Source organism: Pinus tabuliformis, chromosome 4_1 (assembly GCF_031772625.1).
Source record: "Pinus tabuliformis cultivar Carrire ecotype Pingquan chromosome 4_1, CPIR1, whole genome shotgun sequence".
In the NCBI taxonomy this organism is placed as follows: Eukaryota; Viridiplantae; Streptophyta; class Pinopsida; order Pinales; family Pinaceae; genus Pinus; species Pinus tabuliformis.
Window position 1 is genome coordinate 955,108,655 of NC_142303.1, and position 21,578 is coordinate 955,130,232.

Below are 21,578 nucleotides of genomic sequence, written 5' to 3' on the forward strand. Positions count from 1 at the left end.
AAGACATCTTTGATAGAATCCACTCGTTCAATGGGAAACTTGCAGCAATTTAATGCATTTTGGGATAGAAATTATTGTTTCTCTAGTTCTTGATGAAAATGATTGCATGGAACATAAGGAGGGCTCCCTGAGCTTTGTGAGAACATAACAGACAACCCCATATGTTTAGACAACAACCCCAACCTTCTGTATTACTCAATATGAATAAGTGGAGACCAATATCCTAAAGATCCAACCAGTGGTGGACAATTCCGTAACTCCCACTACATGACTCAAAGATGTCTCCATGAAGGTTTCCATGTAATCTAATTTATATTTCCAATTATTAATTCCTAATTATGATTGTTATCTTTTTATTTTTATTTCTATTAAAAATAAGTGAATAATGCTACAAGTTATGGACAATTACGATCTTCTTCAACCGGTGGAAAAACCTAATTTATATAACATTTTTGTATCATAATTCTAAATTTAATTATAAAAACAACAATAATAATAATTCTTTTACCAAAAAATTAAAATATCTAATTTTTTTAGTAAATAATTTATTATTTCATATATATATATCTAAATTTAATATATAATTTTCCCCAGATCGCGCGCAAGTCTGCCTGAGAGTTGCGCAGACCTAGCCGCCTCCCTGATTTTGCAGGCCTCTCTCGGCAGCCTCCTGCTGTTGAGTCTTCTCTGACCATGCACCCCTCTGAGGAGGGTGACCCCCTCTCATCCAGGCACCAAGGAACTGAAGAAAATGAAGAAGCATTCGCGTCCCTGATTGCTGCGAATGGAGCTCCAAGGAACAGGCCAACAATCAACAAATTTGTAAAGAAGCTTGAGGACATACCAGAGATCTCTCTCCCACCTGCTCTCCCTCGAAGAGCAACTCTTTCTTTGGTAGAACGTGGACTAGTTGGGCAGTTCACGGGGTTATGGCCGTCACCCAAATCAGTACAAAAATGGGTTGAAAGAAACTGGAATGCAACCATTCAGGGGAAAATAGCAATACGATTTTGTGGAAGGGGATATTATACCTTCCTCTTCGAATCAAAGGAAGATAGAGATTTGATCTTCAGAAACGGTCCATACTTCATGGATTCCAGAGGTTTATATCTAAATAGGTGGACACCAGATTTTGATCCAGAAATGGACGTGCCAAGCGCAGTCCCAGTCTGGGTCAGACTACCACACCTTCCGCTACATTGCTGGGGAGATGATTCGGTCAAAGCTATAGGAAATGCAGTGGGCAAGTATATAGACAGATGCGAACCAAAGGATAACATGCATGCATGTGCTAGAATATGTGTGGAAGTAGACCTTGGAAAAGGCCTTCCAGAGGCAATAAAGATCAAGGTAGATCAGTGGACGCATATACAGTAGTTGGACTACGAGCAGATACCATTCAAATGCAAGGTATGTCATGAGTATGGTCATTTTGCTAATAGATGTCTTAAAAAAAAAGAGAATGAAAATGTAGAAGAATAAGAGAACACGTGGGAACAAGTAAAAAAGAAAAAACCAATCAATAAGCAACCAATATCAACTGCCTCCCAGTTTCAAGAACCAAATGAGACTACTTTTTAGCCCTCATTGAAGGTTATCTCCCCACTCCACACATCTACGAATCCTTTTGGGCCCTTGGAAGACCCTATCGATCCAACCTCTCCTAGATCCCCAATATCTAACCCCAACTCCCTTACCCACATACCCTCTTTCTCTATTCCTATTTCCCCTCTACCCCCTCCCTTAGTGGATCGCATATTAACTAGAAATCAAGCTAAAGAAAACCCCCAAACCTTGGATCAGCAAAAAAAGTGGGAAAAAAATCCAACAAGGAAATAAGAGACGAGGTAGCGGCTAAAGAAATGGCATTAGGAACTCAACAACCAATGGAATCCTTCCTTGGGAAAAATACAGGAAACAATGAAAAAAGTCAGCAAAGAGGAAAGGGAGGTTCCCACCAGCACAACAGTAAATAATGATAGTGGTCTCTTGGAATTGTCGCGGCCTTGGCACCACTTTCAAAGCCAATGCAGCTAGAGATATTTTAATCAAAGAAAAGCCAGACATCTATATGATCTAGGAGACCAAAACAAGCAATCAAGAAAATAAAAAACTGATTCAAAAATTAAGAAATTATGATGGAACAATGTTAGAGGCAACAGGAGCATCAGGAGGAATATGTACCATATGGGAAAAAAGAAAATGGGAACTTATAAACCAAAAAATTAGCAAACACTGGATTAGAATAGATTTGAGAGATCTCAACACAAAGGAACTGTATAGCTTCATGAATGTATATTCTCCAAATCACTACAGAGAAAAAGAACACTGCTGGAATTCGATAAAAGAAGAACTAGCAGAAAGACAAAACGGGAAATTAATCATTGGAGGAGATCTAAATTTGATAAGGAACATCGAAGAAAAATTTGGAGGGAACTATCATACAGACCCGTCAAGAGAAGCCCTTGAAGAAATAATGGAACAACATAAACTAATCGACATTCCTCCAAGCAATGGGAAGTACACATGGAGTAATAAAAGAATAGGCAAGAATAATATCAAGGAAAGGTTGGATAGAATCTTAGTACAAGAAAACATAGCAGTTGAATTCACTTCTATGAAAAGCAAGATCGTCCACACAACAGCTTCAGATCACAAGCCGATGGTATTGAGCATGGGTAAGTTGGAAAATCAAGGCCCGCTCCCTTTCAGATACAATTCGAGTTGGGACAGCAATGAAGAATTTGGAAACCAAATCAAAGAGAGCTGGACAAAAAGTATCATTGGGTCTCCTCATTATGTTTGGGAAACAAAGCTAAAGAATTTAAGGCTGCACTTAAAAATTTGGGCAAGAGAAAATGATATTCGAGACAAAGCTAGGAAAACAGATTTACAAAAAAAATGGATAGCATTCATAAAGAAAAAGAAAACAAAGAAGAAAGCAAACAAGATTACCTACAAGAAAAGGAAATCTTCTGGGAAATTTACAAGCAAAATAGAAAAGAAGAAGAAGAAAGTCAAATGAAGTCCAGATGTCTCTGGCTGAAATCAGGAGATAAAAACACAGTTTCTTTTCAATGAAAATAAGACGGGCAAGAAATTAGATTGAACAGATTCAAGTAGATGGGCAAGAGATAAAGGGAGCGGAAGAATTAAAAAATGCAGCTCACAATTACTTTAAAGATCTACTTACAACAAACGATCAGCAAGCAGTTAATGAAGACTTTTTGTAGCACATAAATAAAAAAATAAGTGATCAGCAAAACGCAGAAATAAATAAAGAGATCATTGAGGATGAAGTCAAGGAAGCGGTTTGGAGTCTTCACCCTGACAAGGCTCCGAGGCCAGATGGGTTTACAATCGCTTTTTACAGACAGCACTAGGATATTATTAAAAAAAAAATTATGAGAATGATCAAAAATGCTTTTCAAACAAAAACAAAAAAAAAAAAAAAAAAATTGGAGGAAACACAAAATCTTCCTATTTGGCACTCATACCCAAAGAGTCCAATCCAATAGCTTTCAATAGATACAGACCAATTTCTCTTTGCAACACTTCTTATAAAATAGTCACCAAAATTCTTGCAAATAGAATCAAGAAAATTCTTCCGGAAATCATATCGGAAAACCAGGGCGGCTTTGTTCCCAAGCAGCGAATCACAGACAATGTGATCATTGTTCAGGAAGCTATCCACAGCAACATTCAAAGAAAAGAGGAAGGAATGATAGTAAAGCTAGATATGGCATGTGTCTTTGATAGAGTTAATCATAATTATTTAGCAGCAGTACTCAGAAAATTTGGCTTCTCAACAGATATAATAGAGATTATTCAGGCTTGTATATCAACACCATGGATTGCCCCTCTAATAAATGGAAGGCCCAATAAATTTTTTCAGAGCACAAGAGGGCTAAGATAAAGTTGTCCTCTACTCCATTCCTCTATATCATCATGGCAAAAACTTTAAGTGCAGCGCTGGAAAATAAAAAATAAAAAAGAAAAAAAACAGGTATACAAATAGCAAGAGGGGTAAAAAATATAAATCACTTACTATTTGCAGATGATACCCTTCTTATGGGGGGGCATCAAGCATAATAGCTAGAAGATTTTAAATAATAATAAATGCAGAAGATATAGCTAGAACACTTCTCCAAGAGCTATGCAGCACATATCACAAATTCTAGAAATTCCAATACAAACAAGATGGAATCACTTTACATATCTTGGGCTGCCCCTAGCTAAGGAAAATGTAAAAGCGGAATTATGGAGCAAACAAGTGGAAAAAATGAAGGATAAAATTTAGAATTGGGGTGTGGTGTGGCTTAATTTAGCAGGAAGAGTGATCATGATTAAGGCACTGCTTTCAGCACTTCCCATTTATCAATATGTGATTATTCTGGCCTCAGCAAGTGCACACAAGCAAATGGAAATAATAATAAGAAGTTTCCTATGGTAATGAGGAAAACAATAGAATGAAAAATTCAGCCTAGTACGATGGGAGCAAGTCACCCTTCCTTATGAAAAAGGAGGTCTAGCAATCCGCTTACTAAGCCAAATGAACATTGCTTTAGGGATAAAAATAATTTGGAGAATGATAAGTGGAAAGGAATACTGGTGGGAAAAAGTACTAGCCATGAAATATTTGAATCATCATAGAGCAAAATTGATAACTTAATCTATTCCAGTCAGGCCTTGCACACAAGTTTGGAAACTTGTAAAGAAGATAATTCCCCTTATTAGAGACCAAATTTCTAAAAATCCAGGGAATGGCGAAACAGTTGCAATTTGGGAGGATCAAATAATGGGAAGAGACCCTCTAAATCTTCAGCGAGATTTAAGAGGACTTCAATGTTGGATGAAAGAGAGAAGGATAAATATTATATATTCAATCTTTGAGTGGGATCATGATAACTGGCTTGAAAGGAAAATACCAACAATTCCAAAAAAATTAAAAGGTCAATGGGAGAAACTAAAATCTCACCTATCAGGGGCAGCTCCCATAAACAAAGAGGATTAGGATGACTTTGTGTGAGACCCAAATGGAGGGGAATATACAGTGAAACCAGGGTATAACGTCCCCCAAGAGCAACAAAATCAACAAGACTGGAGTCTATGGAAGGTACCTGGAAAACAGAATGCCTTTCTAAAATTAAAGCTTTCATTTGGACCTTCTCAAAGGGAAAATTCTAACCTATGAAAACTTAAAAAAAAAGGAATACAAGGGCCTCTAAGTGTGTCATGTGTCAAATGGAGGAATAAACAATTCAACACTTCTTCATGGACTGTAGGGTGGCCAGAGAACGCTGGACCCAGATAACAAGTCCGTTGGAAATAAATATAAATTTTTCAAATCAACTGTCAGCACATTATAAAACTTGGGAGAAGAGCTACTCGTATTCAAAGAGAAACAAGGCCACAATAAACAGGATCTGGGATTGCCTCCCCTCAATTGTGTGTTGGAAAATTTGGCTAACCAGAAATAAATGTATATTCAAAGAACAAAAACCAAGAATAGGCAAGATTCTTTCAAAAACATGGAGTCTAGCATCAGAAATAATAAGCTCCAATGGAATGTCAAATGTGGATCAGAACAGCCTACAGCAAGAAGAGAAAGATTGGTACAACAAAGCAATATTAGAAAAAAAATATAGAAGCTACAGCAAAAAAGAAAAAAGCTCCCACAGCGAAGAATTGGAAGTTAAGGCTGGATGATAAAGAATTGGAAGAATGGAGGAAAAAACAAAAAAGATTCAATCTTTTTTTCGATGGGGCATCAAAGAATAACCCAGGAAAAGCAGGTGCAGGTGGAGTAATTACAGACCCAAATGGGAAAACAATTATTACTTATGAATGGAGTCTCGGAGAAATGACAAACAACAAGGCGGAAGCATACAGCCTTCTCTTAGGCACAAGACTGTTAAAAAAACTTGTGATCAAGGATCCTACAATTATAGGAAAATTGGAAATCATCATAGCAGCAATGGTAAATGAAAAGGACTTCAATAGTATCGCTATTAATAAAATTTGTCAGAGGATCAGATCAAATATAAAATTTCTGGGAAAAATAACTTTGAAACATGTGTTGAGAAATCAAAACAAGGAAGCAGATAACTATGCCAATAAAACAATTGAAAGATCAGTTGGGACTATCAAGGAAAACAACGAAGTCTATATCGTAAATGTACCATGATTTCCACAATTATGATGAGGACTGAGAAAGGAGAAAGTGGAAAGAAGCATAACAAAAGAAAAGAAAAAGATGATCAAATCTTCATTCCCAGATTCAGATTGGCTGCAGAATGCATATAAGATTTGTTATCAGTGGATCTCAAGTGTAATCTGTAAGACTTAGAGCACAAAATCAACTCAATCCCCAAAAAGCTTCATAGCACGTTTGACAAGGATCACAAGCATCCTTTACCTCTTAGCGAAGACAATAATAGTCATATTAGTCACAAGCTTCAGGATCGAAAATGTCACACAAGTGCAAGGTGTTCTATAACGGGCAGTTGTACAAGCGCAAAGGTGATCTACATCATGATAATCACCTATAGTAGCAGGTTAATCTTCCGCTCTAAGGTCAATAAATTGGTTTTTTACAGTCATTTTCGTTATCTAGAAAGTCCAGCCTATTCACATTCAGGCTATCTCTTAAGTGATCATATTTCTTTTTACCCCCTCGCCCGCAGTCCTCTTGATGATCCCATTACCAGGCTAAAGCTTTCAACAGCTCGCCAACTTCTTTCTCTCGACCCATCAATTTGTATACTCAAGCTCAATCTACCTCAGCGTGGTATAACTTTGTTGTCATTAGTCGCTCTTCAATGCTCTCCCCCAGCTGATTGCACCTTCGGTATATCTCTCGCTCATAACCCAAGTACTCAGAATCTCATAATAGTCTCTCTCCACTTCCGCGTTGCCCCTCTCTTTATAATTCATAGGTTTCAGTGCTTAAGAATTACCCTCATTTGAGAGCGGTATCATTTCCCCAACGTCCTCAGTTTTCTGGTTTCCTAGAGCCAAATCCTCTAATCACCCTTTACCTCTCGCATAATCAGTGTCTTCCGGTCAGCTACTCATTTCAAGATAACCCCTTGGATTGTTTTTGGAACACAAAGCAGGATCAATGCTCATTTGGTTCTCTCAGAGCTCTGGGGATTTTTCATCAAGTGGACTCCATCAGTCAGAACTTTGCCATCAAGAACAGAGGAACAAGCAGAACACATCAAAGTAAGAGGGCCATCACAGGGATCAAAAAAGGCATAGCCTCTACAGCATCTCAAAGCAATACAATGGTTTGCAATCCTTTAGATAGCGCAGAAAAGAACAATAGTTGCCCAACTTGCAGGGCCAATAGTTCATGATTGGAAGATTTAACCAAGCTTTAAAGGACCTCAGGGCAGAAATGAAGATAACCAATGTGTACATGCAAAGAGACATAGATAAACAGAGAGCTGAAATAGAAGATCTAAAAGACAAATGCAAGCATCTTGAAGAAATATTCGAGTACATCAAGACCCTCAATCAAAGCCAGCAAGGGGAAATATCCACTAGGAACAGCAAGAAGCGCCACCTTCAGTGAGAGGAATCAGTAATCAACTATGGTGATCTTGTCTTTTTTATAATGCAATGCAAATATAGTTTTTTCTTAGAACAGTTTGTAAGGCAATATGTCATACTAGTTTTTTATTTCTATAAAATTAAGGCTACAAGTGCGGATGCTGGGATTGCGCTTCCATTTTGTGTACTACACTTGAACCAGCCTCCTTCCAAATGTATAAAGATCTCGCTCCTTTTTTCTTTTGCAAAAAAATAAAATAAATAAATAACCGACTGTATTAAAAAAAAAATTTAATATATAATTTTTCATTATCCAGAATACATTTATAATTTTTCATTATCCAGAATACATTTTGAATATACAAATAAATTCAATCTTTTAAAATATTCTAATACTTAAAAATTAAAATATACAATCCAATCATAAATTTATGGCAAAAATGATTAAAAAAAATCAAACAAATAAACAAACAAAGACACAAAATACTACTATTATTATTTTTAAAATCTGTACCACTTAAATTGACTAGCTTATACTACTTTGCTACATACCTAAAAATATATATGAATTGCAAACCATTAGGCAATTATTTTTTTAAAACAAATTATCAATCATTATAATTTAAAACAATTATAAGTTTTAATTACATAGTAATTAACCTAAGATGCAAAATACACTAACATCAAACACAAACAAACAAACAAATATATATAGGAGTTGTCTTTAGTGCAACTTTTTGGAGATTCCGGTGACGGAATCCGGCTGAAAAAATTGAGGTTAAATCTTGATTTGTATTATTTAAAATGGTTTTTTAACTGCATATTTGGATTCAACACCCTAAAAAACCCTTGGGACGTTTTGATTGTGCAGAAATTAGCTATCAAACTTGTCATTTCAATAAATTGCTGCCAAATTTTAACCGAAAAAACCCACCGGAAAAACTTCCAAAAAATCTCTTTAAAAACAACTCCGTATATATATATATATATAAATGTTGCTCACTCCCACGTCTCTTAATGTTGGCGGACTGCGTCCAACCCAGCTGTCCTCCAACCATCTCTAGCTCCACCAGCGACGAAATCCAAATTTGACAGATGAAATGATTAAAGAGTTAATAGCACTAAATCGTTGCCACGACTAAATCCACTTAATCCGACATATGAAACGACAAGAGTTACTGCTGAACAGTGAAAACAATAATAATAATGAAATAATAATATTGCTGCGTGTTATAAATCGTTTCAAGCTGGACGACTTGACGCTAAGGAGTTTCATTTTGTTCGGCATTCGTTGACACCGGAGTATGCCGATGTGTAGTAATGTTACGGTGGAAGGATGAAATTTGGGTAGGGATATTATAAATTTATTAAATTTATATATTAATATAATAATCCATCAAATTATTATGATTTGGTTTTTAAATTTTAATTATTTTTTAAATGGTGTAGATTGGTTTGAAATTTTATATCAGAAATTATTGTAATTGGGCAGATAAGTATGTTTATTTTGAAATTTAGATTTTACATAAATAAGAATATTTATAATAGTATACACAAATTAAAATTTGAGATTTATCTCTAAAATGACTATGTTTTATTTTCCATTTTAATTAAATTAATTAATTAAAAAGATCGTATAAAATGAGTTATGTTTTTTAATGTGGTATTATAATATTGACCCATGATATTATAAGAAAGTCTATGTATATATTGAGATTTTATATAGTAAAATGAGATAAACTTCCATAGTTAAAAATATATTTATAAATGTATATATATTTAACTTATATGTTAATTTATTTTATTATTTTTATTATTAATTTAAAATAAAATTAAATATAATGAATTTTTATGGTTTATTTATTTATCATGTAATAGTAAATGTCATGATGTCAATGAATTAAACTCCACTTGTTCATATAATAGTAAATGTCATGATGTCAATGAATTAAACTCCACTTATTCAGGAATTCAACCTTATTTGTGATCTCCAACAAAAAGAGTACAATGGAGCCACCATTTCGTGGAGAGCAAAGATTTGTATTGCTCAATTAAGAACGTATTCACATCAAATTCGGTTCAAATTCAGTGTGAAACAGGATTGTGGAAGAGACCTAGAGAAGCTTGGGAAGAATGGGTGTACACTTTTTGCATATCTAGAGCAGTGGAATCGGAAGAGCATTTCATTTTGGAATGGCAATACGTTACCATTAGTTCCTTGGCATTGTCTTTTCATTGAGGAGATTGTTCGAAAATTAAATTAGTTCATCATCAATTTAAATAAAAAAAAACAATGAATTACAAAAAAAACAATAAAACTAATAGTCTCATAGATTATTTTTAATCTCATAAACATTAAAATATCATTCATTTATTTATTAAAATCCATACCTATCAATTTTTATTAAACCATACTATTTTTAATCATTTTTTATTTATATAGATAATTATACCTTATTAAAGCGTAATATTTCTAATCATTTTTAATCTATATTGATAATTATACCTGATTGCTTTCAGAAAAAAGAAAACACAACCAAACCGCCTTTTCCTTTCCTTTCCTTTTGATGATTATACCTGATTGCTTTCAGAAAAAATCAAACACGATCAAACCGCCTTTTCCTTTCCTTTCCTTTTTTAATTATCATATATCGAAGCATCGATTAGCACCACCCAAATTCAATATGACTTTGTTTTTCCATTCTTATTTTGTTCTAGGTTGACGTAATTTTAAAATGTCTACGGAATTGCAAATACTTATCTCGTTTAATTTATTAATAGATATTATCTCTGTAAAATCTTGATAAATATTATATATCTCTCTGAAATTTTATTTGAAATATTGTAGTGAAGTAATAAAAATTAATACAAATTTTGCTTCTGAGCCTGTATCACTACAATATTCCACATAACATTTTGGAAAGTGCATTTTTTGCAAAATTGCTTCAAATCCGCCCTGCGTCATGTTTATTCGCCTTTTGAGCTTTGAATAGCTTTGGCCGTCAATCTCTCTAAGAACGTGCTGTTGTACCTGTTGACAAACTATCTTTGAACTGGTCTCTAGCTGTGTGTTTACTGTGTTTACAAGGTTGTGATTCATTCTCTAATACTTAATCGACCGATCGTTATTGTGTTTACAAGGTTGGAGTTCATTCTCTCCTGGTCGGTTCTGCAACATAATCTATTATGATCCATAGAAGAATCTTTCAATATGAGATAACCATCATGAAAGCAGCTATTGCTCTTGGCTAAGTAGGAAACAATATTCTATCGTTCACTACATGCTTATATATAGAATTTTGATCCTGAGACAGTTGACTATAGTTTCTTACAGTGGCAATAGATTATTCTCAAGTTTAGACTACTAAGTTGGTAGAACATATTTGAGTGAAAGAGTCATGGAGAGACCTTGTTCAGATGGCAATCAAAGAGATTTGTTGAAGCAACCACTTATAAGTGGAAATGCTGAGGAAACTCAGTTGCTTTCCCCGTGTGGTGAGGAACACAAGTCTGGTATTTATGAAGTACAGTCTTCATATGATGTGAAGTGCACTGCAGGGATTGTATGGGAGGAAGTCAAAAAGATTTGGTGGATAGCAGGACCTATGATTGGAGTGAATCTTTTGCAGTATTGCTTGCAGGTGATATCTGTTATGATGGTGGGGCATTTGGGAGAGCTTGCACTTTCCAGTGCTTCTATTGCCACTTCTTTTGCAAGTGTTACTGGGTTACATGTGTTGGTATGATCACAAAACATTTCTATTGTTAAAATTTTTGCATGTAGATTTTCACAGTCTATAATTATGATGGGAGCTTCTGGAGCACTGTGTTATTTAATTGTGGTGTCTGACATTTTGGGTGAACCCTTCAAATCTGAGTTTTATGTCCTTGAAAATGGGTAAAATGTTCACCCGAAAAGTCGGACACCACATCGAAATAAGTTAATAACACATTTGCTAGTGTTGTTTACTTTGCTATCATTGGGTGTTTTACAGTGTAAACTCTTTTATGAGGTTTCGTCTGTTCAAAACCCCAAAGAAAGGAGGATTGAACTGACCGGTAGAATAAACCATTGTCTGATTGAATTGTTTTTGCTCTTTCCTGAGTGTAATCATAAACACACTAAGATATTTATTGGGGCCATCCTGTTCTATTTCAAAATTTATGTGAAAGCCACTAAAGGTGGACTAAAATGCTGCAAATTCTGCATATTTCTGAAAGTCCTTAATGACCTATTTTAGGAATGTTTCCATCTAAATTGAATATAACTTTTTATGTAATAAGTTTACTATCCCCTACAAAACATTGATGGCTATTTGAATGCCGGTGCAATCACAACACAGCCATCACAGTGCACCGCAATATGATGCACAAACAAGCAGAAAGAAAAAACAACTTTTTTGTTCCACAAACAGTCCAAAAGAGAAATAGGAAAGCTTTATTATCATTAAAGTAAAAGTACAAAGCCATATCATCAATCTGGTCTAGCTGGGGTGGTGGAGAGGAGTAATTATTATCCTTCCCATCCAAGTTCTAGGAATGCCATCCAGTAATATAGAAAGTCATATATATAAATAATTTTTGATAAAAATTTCTAACATTTTTTTTAATTCCCCAAACTAACTTGTAGGTTTTCCTTAGGCATTAGTAGTCCAATCCATCCCAACTCCTTAAGAGACAGTCCTTTTCTTTGTTTTTTAACCATTGGTGATGCAGTTAGAGATAGATCACTCAACTAATTATTCCCTATTTATGAGGGTATCGTATCACTACTTTTAGTCTCCTACAGTTCTTTTATTTTTTTACAGTTCATGGTTCACTTAGAGATAGATAACTAATTATTCCTTCTTTACGAGGATATGATAACACTATTTTTGGTCTCTACATGGTCAACTGGTAATATATTAGTTTTTTGCACTTGAATTAGATGCTCCTGCATCATCGTCTCATTCTCAGAGAAAAAATTATTTTATCATTTTCAAGCTCAGATGGAAGGAAATTGATGAACACAACTAGTGATATTCAGCTTCTGAGATCCAACTGGATTCTTCTGGTTCTTTGTCCTTCCATATCACCAAATATTGCTTGTAACTTCATCTTGCAGTGGTAATTATGATTTGCATATCCAGTACTTCAAGAATTTCCTATGGTTGTTTCACAAGAAGGTGATATCCAGTCTTCAAATTTCTTCTATTCTTCTTCACGTGCATTAAATTCATATGAACGTGCAACGTTAAAATATTTAGACATATTCAAATCCTTGGACAGTTCCACTTCATAAGCATTATCACAGGACTTCCTTCTGATTTTGCAGGGTCCAATCTTCTTGTCCAGTTTGTTATGTTTAAGCAGTAAACTATTTTTTCCTCAAATGCACTATTACTTCATTATCTACTTCAAATGATTCCTTTTCTGGATTCATTTTCTTTATATTTGTAACTTTGGTTGCTTGCTTGATATGGCTCCTTTACCTGTTCATACAATCTTTGCATTTATTCAGAAAATGCATCTGCATCATTACTTCTGCTGTCCTTTAAAGGCAGCTCAACTAAATCCATCGATTCTTTGGGACTCTTCCCATGTACAATATGGAATGGGGAAATTCCTGTAAACTAGATGACTGAGTTATGCTACCTTATAGGATAGGATCTGGGATATTTAGCTCTAAAGAAGTCTATGTTTTGGGAGCCTATTGAATGCGAACTCAGCTTGTGGCAACATCAACTCTTATTGTCCCAACTTGTTCCATTCAAGACATCTCAATAAATTTCCCAAACTCTTATAAACAGCTCAGTCCAGGATACATTGTACCACAGCGTTGTTCCCATTTTTTTCAAAGAGTTTTCCAAAAATGGTTTTAGAAACTTGAAGTCTCTATCTGATGTAATTCCCCTAGGCAATCCATGCAATCTCACAATTTACTGGAAATTAAATTGGAAACTTTAGACACATGATTACCCTTTGTGCAGGGCATAAAATGAGCCATTTTAGAGAATCTATCAATCACTAAAAATATGGAGTTACCTCTTCAAGGGTGAGGTACACCTAGAATAAAATCCATGGACAAGTCCTCCCAAGGTGCCTTTGGGACAGACAAAACCGTCTACAAACTAGTATTTGGGCGTCTTTCCTTTGCTAGCTCACATATTTTGCATCTCTTAACATATTTGCTAACATCCAACTTCAAAATCAGCCATTAATATCAAAATATTTCCTCCAAAAAGGTTTGAGTTTTGTCTCTTCCAAAGTTTCAACTCAATCGGAATCCTCCACCATGCCACTTTCTAATCAAATTCTCTCATAGATCCTCTGGGAATGCACAGTTGTTTTCCCTTGAAACAAAAATCGATATTGCAAGTCCAGATAGGTTGTTATATCTATCAATAATGTCTCCTTGTAAACCTTTCTTACCTCTTCAAAATCTTGATCAAATTCATTCAAGTCCTTGATTACTTCAAATCCAAGCACCTCCACTGACATAGTTGTGAAGAAGAAACTCCTCTGCTCAATGCATCTGCAACAATATTTGCTTAGCCTGAATTGATCTTCAACATAAGTGAGAAGTTCTACAAAAATTTTACACACTTCAAGTGTCTACCCTTACTCAAATTTTCATGGTTGCTAATAAACTTCAAAGCTAGATGATCAATGGACCAAACAATTTCTGTTGGTAGTATATAATTTCTCCATTTCTTCAAACCTTGCAAATAGAATAAAATTCCTGATTGTAAACAGGATATACTTTTCACGAAAGAAGGCCATGGGAGACTCCACTTGCATCCCGATTCCCAACCTACTTGCAAAGCTTTGTTAAAACCTGGAAGACCTACACTGGGGCTTTGGGGCCCTTCTTCTTCATAAGTTCAAAACTTCTTTGTGTAGGTGTTATCCATTTAAAAACTTTTATTGTCATGTGGTGTATTAATGGCTTACAAGTGGCACTAAAATATCTAATTAACTAATCATAAGAAATAAGCCATGAAAACTTCCTACCTTAGTTATGCTTCTCGGAACTGTCCATTCCATAATTGCTTTCACCTCTCTAGACCCATCATTAATGCTTCCGTACAAATTACAAATCCCAAGAACAAGTTCTTGCATGAAAGAACTTTTCTTCAAATTGACTTGTACCTACTCTTCTAAGTTCTTCCAAACTTTTCATTACTTGTTCGCATGATGCAAGTTCCCTTGCATCGTCCTGCTGAAATAAACATGTCATTAAGATAAACAATCACAAACATCCCCAAGAAAGGCCTCAACACCTGTTTCATCAATCTTGTGAAGTACTTGGGAGCATTTGTCAACCCAAATGGTATCACCAATGATTTGTACAAGACTTCTTTTATTCTTAAATATTTTTTTCCACTCATCACCTTCTCTTATTCAGATTTGGTGATATCAGCTTTTTAAACCTATTTTAGAAAAATAGCAAGCTTCACTGAAACAATCCATTAAATCATCTGTTTTGGGTAATGGAAACCTATACTTGTTGGCAATTTTGTTGATGGCCCTTGAATCCATGCCTATCCTCCATCCTTTTCCAAGGTAAGTACAACAGAGCCTCCACATGTTTGTTCAACTCCTCATTTTCCATTTGACTCGATCTACGAGGGCCTAGATTTGGCAGACTGCCTCCTAGAATAAGATCCATCATCCATGTGATGGGAGATCTTTCTCGATGGAAGCAATCTAGTAGGCAAGCTATCTCCTTATGCTCCTTATAGGCCTTAACTTCTGGTGGCACTTCCTTGCTGGATGAATTTGTTTTCTCTCTACAAATCAATATGCAACTTCCCTTCAATTTCTTAACATTATGTAAAAACTCCTTAGCAAAGAGGAAAATTATTTGATTACTTTCCCCTTCCATCTCATTCACGGGGAGCCGTTGGAATTACCTTACCCCTTTAACAAAGGTATAGGTATTTTCCTTCCCATTATCAGTTGCTTCTCAGTCATACTACCATGCCCTACATAGAAGCAGATGGAAGGCAGCCATGGGTATGACATCACATGTCACCTCATCTTCATAGTCTCCAATACTGAGGCAAAATTTTCCTTGCTCATTCATTGTGATATTGTGATCTTTTCGAAGCCAAGACTTCTTTAAGGCTGAAAATATCTTGTATATTCTAAGCTCAACATTTTCACCATTTCAGTGGAGACTGTTATCAATGTTGCCCCCTTCAGTTATTACGTTGCAACACCTTTCCCCTACCTTGCAGTTGGTCCTGCAAAGACTTCTCAACCAATTCCTTTCTTTTTTCTCTTTTGGTTTCAAGTTCAACAAGATTCTCCTCCACATGAGGTTATCCTCTTCCTTTTGTTGAAGAGGGGTTATTATTGGAGCTTTGCCCTGTGCCATGTTCGTTCTCTGCTCTGATCTCCTCCCATCACCATTTTTTTCCAGACCCTCAAAAGCCCTATGTTTGGTCTTTCCACGACGAAACCATTTCCTTCATGAAAGAGCCTCTAACACCTCAACCTCTACCTCTGAAACCTCCCCTTTTATTTCTCTTAGTCTTTCCCTGATTTAATTTCTCGTCAAACTTCAATGCATATTGATATATGCTTCATGCATGGAATGCATTTTCACAAAGGACAATTCATCTTGGGTTTGTAACCTTAGCCCATTTTATACCGAGCTTGGTTTTCTCCTCGTCTTTTTGCATTCCTATCCAAGATTGTGAACTCAGAAATTGTTCAATGTACTATTGCAGAGACATCTCCCTTTGCCCCATGTTTTGAAATTCCTAGAACAATTTTTGCTGGAAATCCATGGGTAAAAATTTCTTTAGGGTGTTTAAAGTCTTAGGCACAATTTCTTCTTTTATTTTCCCTCCCTTCTTCTTCATGGCTGTAGATTATCCCACCAAAGTGCAGCATGGGGATTTATTTTTGCCACAAAATTCTGACTCTACATGGATCATCTTCCTCAACATGTTCCATATCCTAATATCTCATCAGATCTCCTATCAAATCTATAAACAATTCCAGGTTCAACTCTCCTTTGAACTCTCAAATTTCTGCCTTCACCTTACTTCCCTGTTTAGAGATTGCCTCCATCACTTTCCAAAGGATCTACTGCCTGAACATCTGCTCCTACGTTTTCATGTTCATTCTCGGACTCATTACCTCTCAAGCTAACCTCAAGATCTTGCAATCTATGGAGTAACTCATCTTTGTCCACTTTTCAATTTCCAGGCCTTGCTCCTCTCCGTCCCCATACTGGAATTCTTCTATTAGCCAACTTGTCCACTGCTCTGATACGATGATGGTGGTGCATTCAAGGGTTGCTGAAACAACAATCAACTGCACAGGCTTCAGAGTGCAAAACAACAGGATCCATAAACAAGAAGAAAGAAATAACAATTTCTTTTGTTCCCCCGACACTGCAGAAGAGAAATCTGAAATTAATAGCATCATAAAAACAGTAGTACAAAGCCATATATATAACATCCTTCTTGATGAGATTCTCTAACACCTTTTTCTAATTGCAAAAACCAACTTCATGAGATTTCCCTAACATATTACCAGTCCCCTATATCCCACTTCCTTAATATAACCTCTAGAATAATTCTTATCCTTTATTACCACTAGTGATGAATGCATGGACTTAAAGCAAGATTACACAATTTATTATTCCTGATCTACGAGGATCAACTAACACTATTTTTAGATTATTCATCCTTAGTTAATAATTGTATCAATATTTTTTTCTCTTTTAGATTCTTCCTGCAGCATTGAACAATCATTTATAAGATGCATAATTTAGGAGCTTTTCTTAACCTTATACTTAACACATAGCTGCATGCTTAAGAGGTTCCTAGGGTACACCGCATAAAAGTGGGCATGAATCCATCTCAATTCACTTTCCAGTTAAAAGTGGTCCTTAATACAGGTTTAACTCTGCAGTTGCCTAAAATACAAGCTTATAAAGTTCAATATTTTGTTTGTAGGATGATATATAAGTAAATGTACTTCAGTTAAGTTGGAAGTGAGAAATGGATCGTTCAAGCTTTGAAAGTCCTCAACAGTAGACTGATCAGCTTTTTTTTCATTATTTGTGTCTATCGACAGATGGGAATGGCATGTGCATTAGAGACACTTTGTGGACAGGCCTATGGAGCAAAGCAATATCATTTGCTTGGGATTCAATTGCAGAGAGCAATTGTTGCTCTTTTTTGTGTCAGCATACCACTGGCTGTGATATGGATATATATGGGAGACATTCTTAAAGCCCTTGGGCAAGACCCTTTAATATCTTTTGAAGCAGGGAAATTTGCAAGATGGATGCTTCCTAGCTTGTTTGCTTATGCGGCTCTTCAACCCCTTCTAAAATTTCTTCAATCACAGGGCATTGTCATTCCGATGATGTTAAGCTCTGCAGTAACTGTGTGTTTCCATGTCCCCGTCTGCTGGGTATTGGTGTTCAAAGTTGGATTAGGTAATAAAGGCGCTGCATTGGCAATCAGCATTTCCAATTGGCTGAATGTTGCACTTCTATCACTTTATGTTATATTTTCCCCTGCATGCGAGAAGACAAGGACATCCTTTTCAAGGGAAGCTTTATATGATATTGCGAACTTTCTTAAGCTTGCTATTCCATCTGCAGTGATGATCTGGTATATTAGTCCTTTCCCTTTGGTGCAGTGTAGTTGAATTTAAAAAAATATGCATTGTTTCAATCTCATTTTCATTTTACTTATTCTACTTCAGAGTTTTCAATTATTTTTAAGGATTTCTTCAGTGGGAATCAGTTTACATATTATACTATTCTTGAATTTTTAATTATGCTATTATGTTCTGTTCCTAAGTTAACACTCGTATATTTCTTGACAGCTTGGAGTACTGGTCTTTTGAAATGCTTGTTCTCCTCTCTGGTTTGTTGCCTAATCCCGAACTTGAGATGTCAGTTCTCTCCGTCTGGTAATTATGTCATATCTGACAAGTTTCCTACACATAAAGCTAATAGTGACATCTGCTTTTCCACTGCCAATAGTTACTCTATTTTTCTCTGAACTTGCTTTTGGTTCTTTGCAGCCTCAGCACTGCTGCACTTGCATATATGATTCCCTTTGGCCTCGGTGCTGCTGTAAGGTTGGTATAACTGATTGAAAAATGTTGCTAACAGCAAATTCTCTAAGGATATTAAATCGCCGGCATTGAATTATATTCATACTTTTGATACTAACTTTTTGCGGTGCAGTACACGAGTTTCCAATGAACTAGGAGCTGGACGCTCGTGTGCTGCACAGTTATCGGTGCGTGTCGGGGTTTGTATGGCAGCCATGGAAGCCCTCATGATAGCAGCTACCTTATTCTCTGCTCGAAATGTCTGGGGCTATGTTTATAGCAATGAAAGAGAGGTAGTTGACTACATTTCAAGCATGATGCCACTGCTTGCATCCTCAGCATTTATGGATGCCAACCAAGGCATTCTAGCAGGTAAATCACCTTTCTCGATGATTTCATCAGATCTGGAAATGGTCTTGAATTGTATAGATAGATATGTATAGTCTTGTTTTCTAAGACTTCAATACTTCTGCAGGTATTGCTAGAGGATGTGGATGGCAAACATTGGGTGCCTATGTAAATCTTGGGGCATACTATGCGGTCGGCATTCCTATAGCTGTCATTTTGGCCTTTCTACTGCACCTTGGTGGCAGGGTCAGTTACCCCTCTCTCATTTATTTTAAGATACTGAGTTTGTCCTTTCAATGGTAAGAGTAAAGTATAAATGGCACGTTTAGGCAAATTTTCAACTCCATGCCCATTTCCCATTTGCTATAGCCCAGATATATAATTTTTTTCTCCCAAGTAACATATCCTAGGGAACACTTTCCCTCTTTCTGAAGATGGTTCCAAGGGTATCCTAGATTCTTCAAGGCACAAGGCCAGGTTAACAACAGGGCTCAAAGATGTTACAAAACTATACTTGTTAAGAGATCAACATGTCACTTACAGGACTTGAACTTGAACCTGTGTGGGAAGGATAACACACTCTTCTCAACCACCCAAGCTAGACCCAATTGACTGCCTGTATATATAATATATGATACAGTTTATGAGATTTCATGTCTCCTTATCAGGCTGAAAATAGTTGTTCTTTATCATTTGATATTGACTACTGAAATGGATGCATCAATGTTGAGAGCTAATAGGTCTGGATGCTTTTCCTTTTTTTTCCATTTGAAAAGGGAAATAAGCACAAAAGTGAGAAGATAAGATGGTGATAAATCATCTGCTGACCCTCCATTAACAGTCAAAAATATTTATATCTGACTCCACCGGTACATCTTTTCAGAGCTATGACTAATAACAGTACTAAAATAAGACCAGAACTACGGGCTACCAATACATAGATTCAGCATTATTAAAGATCTAAAAACCGATTAAAAGCTAGTATCTATTTTGAGTAACAGTTCTGATAGCAATCGGAATCAACCATTTCATCAACGTTAGAAGGTCCATTTACAGAAACTAAACAGAAAACTCCAATCTGGGAGGCCGTTATACAACAAAATCTCATTCCAGAATAAGAGTCTCAAAAGAGTTTAAATAGTAGAAAATATGGAGGAGAAACTTCAAGTTTAAACATTCAGATTTTTTTTCCTCGATCAAAAATCTGGATGTCATGTCCAACCTTCTTATTCTCTAGTATATATCTCCTCCAACAGGTACTTTGTCTAGGTTCTATTGACAGTGAGGGGAGGGTCTCCAACCTGTTTTAGGTTGTTTCTCCTCCAAAATTGACTGTGCAGAATTCACCCTTGGTGAAATTGGTCATTCATCGTTGTCATAAATTAATTCATCTCAATTTTCTTTAATGTTCCAATCTAATCAAGCTTCAATTTATTTCCATGCCAAAGTATTATAACCATTCCAGAGTGCTGTTTTGAAGAGTCTTTAGATGCCAATCCTTGAAAAGCCAAGGCGTAACAATAAGTTTCTTGATCCATCTTCACCCAAATCCTTACCAATAAATACCTGTAAAAAAGTTAACCATGGGTTCTAACGCGAAGTTAGGAAATTTTATACTTTCCCACGAAGATGTAATCATTTCCTTTTTTCCACAATGTTCATAGCAAACATAAACTGAAGATTCATAGAGAACGAACACTTTTCAGCTTTATTGTCCAATATCAAACCAGTGTATGTCACTTAGAATTTTAAGAGAGATCAATTTCAAGAAATTAACCAGATAATAACTTTCTCCAATATATCGCAGTAAAGCAAAAGGACAATCATTAGACAAGTTGTGGAGAGAATCAAGATTCTCGTAAACATTACAGGGATCAGATTTAATCCCCTTTTACTCCAGGGCTTGACTTTTTTGTTCTGAAGTTAAAAGAAAATGAAAGAAAAAATTTCAGGCATGCTTGTCTTGGACTTCAAATGTTATAACAATATAAGCTAACTAAACAGTAATTAAAAGTATGAGCTCATATTTAAACTGATCCCAACAGTAATGACAAGTAATGAGGTCATGTTTCAGCTCATCATTTCTTCTATACTATTTATAATAAGGTAGTTTCCATTTTAAGGGAAATGTGGTGGATAGGATGCTTAAAAACTAAAAGGATTATGATTCAATTTATGAAAAAGGTGTCTGCTTCAAATAGTAGCGTTTTTAAAAAAAATCTGATTATATTATGTGGAAAAGTACAAGCCACATTGGTATGCTTCAGATCCCTTAGGCCACAAAAAAGTGATGATATCCAATTGCAATGTAAAATCTGCATCTCTTGCATTTTTCCTAAAGATTCTAAGAGTTGGATTAGAGCTAGATCTAGGCCCTTGAGGGTAAGATCTAGTCTCTAAATTTATTTATTTTTGCAGGGCCAGTTATTGAAAAATTTGCAGTAAAATCAAAGATCTAAAGCAAGAAAAATTTTTGGTGAGGGTTTTTGAAATTTTTTAGGGCCTTGAGGTCCAGCATCCTCCTCCATGCTAGCCGTCCAGCCCTCCTTGCCTCTACGTCAACCTTTCTTCCCTTGCCGTGGTGTTTTAAGGCCTTGGTA

At 35.8% G+C, this 21,578-nt stretch overlaps 2 protein-coding genes across 3 annotated transcripts in view; both read left to right on the top strand.

Moving 5' to 3' along the window:
• The first annotated feature begins 693 nt into the window (after positions 1-693).
• On the top strand, positions 694-1,377 carry LOC149179318 (uncharacterized). The gene has a single exon (XM_089422422.1). The coding sequence runs from the start codon at positions 694-696 to the stop codon at positions 1,375-1,377; it is 684 nt and encodes a 227-aa protein (XP_089278548.1).
• An 8,960-nt stretch (positions 1,378-10,337) lies between these two features.
• LOC149179319 (protein DETOXIFICATION 16-like) overlaps positions 10,338-21,578 on the top strand; it is a 50,202-nt gene continuing 38,961 nt past the window's right edge. The window contains exons 1-6 of one of the 2 annotated variants that reach the window (XM_089420592.1): positions 10,338-11,297; positions 17,635-18,179; positions 18,397-18,465; positions 18,598-18,654; positions 18,764-19,002; positions 19,106-19,224. In XM_089420592.1, coding sequence (XP_089276718.1) covers positions 10,956-11,297; positions 17,635-18,179; positions 18,397-18,465; positions 18,598-18,654; positions 18,764-19,002; positions 19,106-19,224 — 1,371 coding nt within the window. In that variant the 5' untranslated portion in view covers positions 10,338-10,955. Of the gene's footprint in view, positions 11,298-17,634; positions 18,180-18,396; positions 18,484-18,597; positions 18,655-18,763; positions 19,003-19,105; positions 19,225-21,578 lie in introns of both variants that reach the window. The other variant, XM_089420591.1, reaches the window with a different exon arrangement.

Bases quoted from the DNA above. Each gene is read 5' to 3' on its own strand.
- LOC149179318 (XM_089422422.1), top strand. From the start codon at position 694: ATGCACCCCTCTGAGGAGGGTGACCCCCTCTCATCCAGGCACCAAGGA.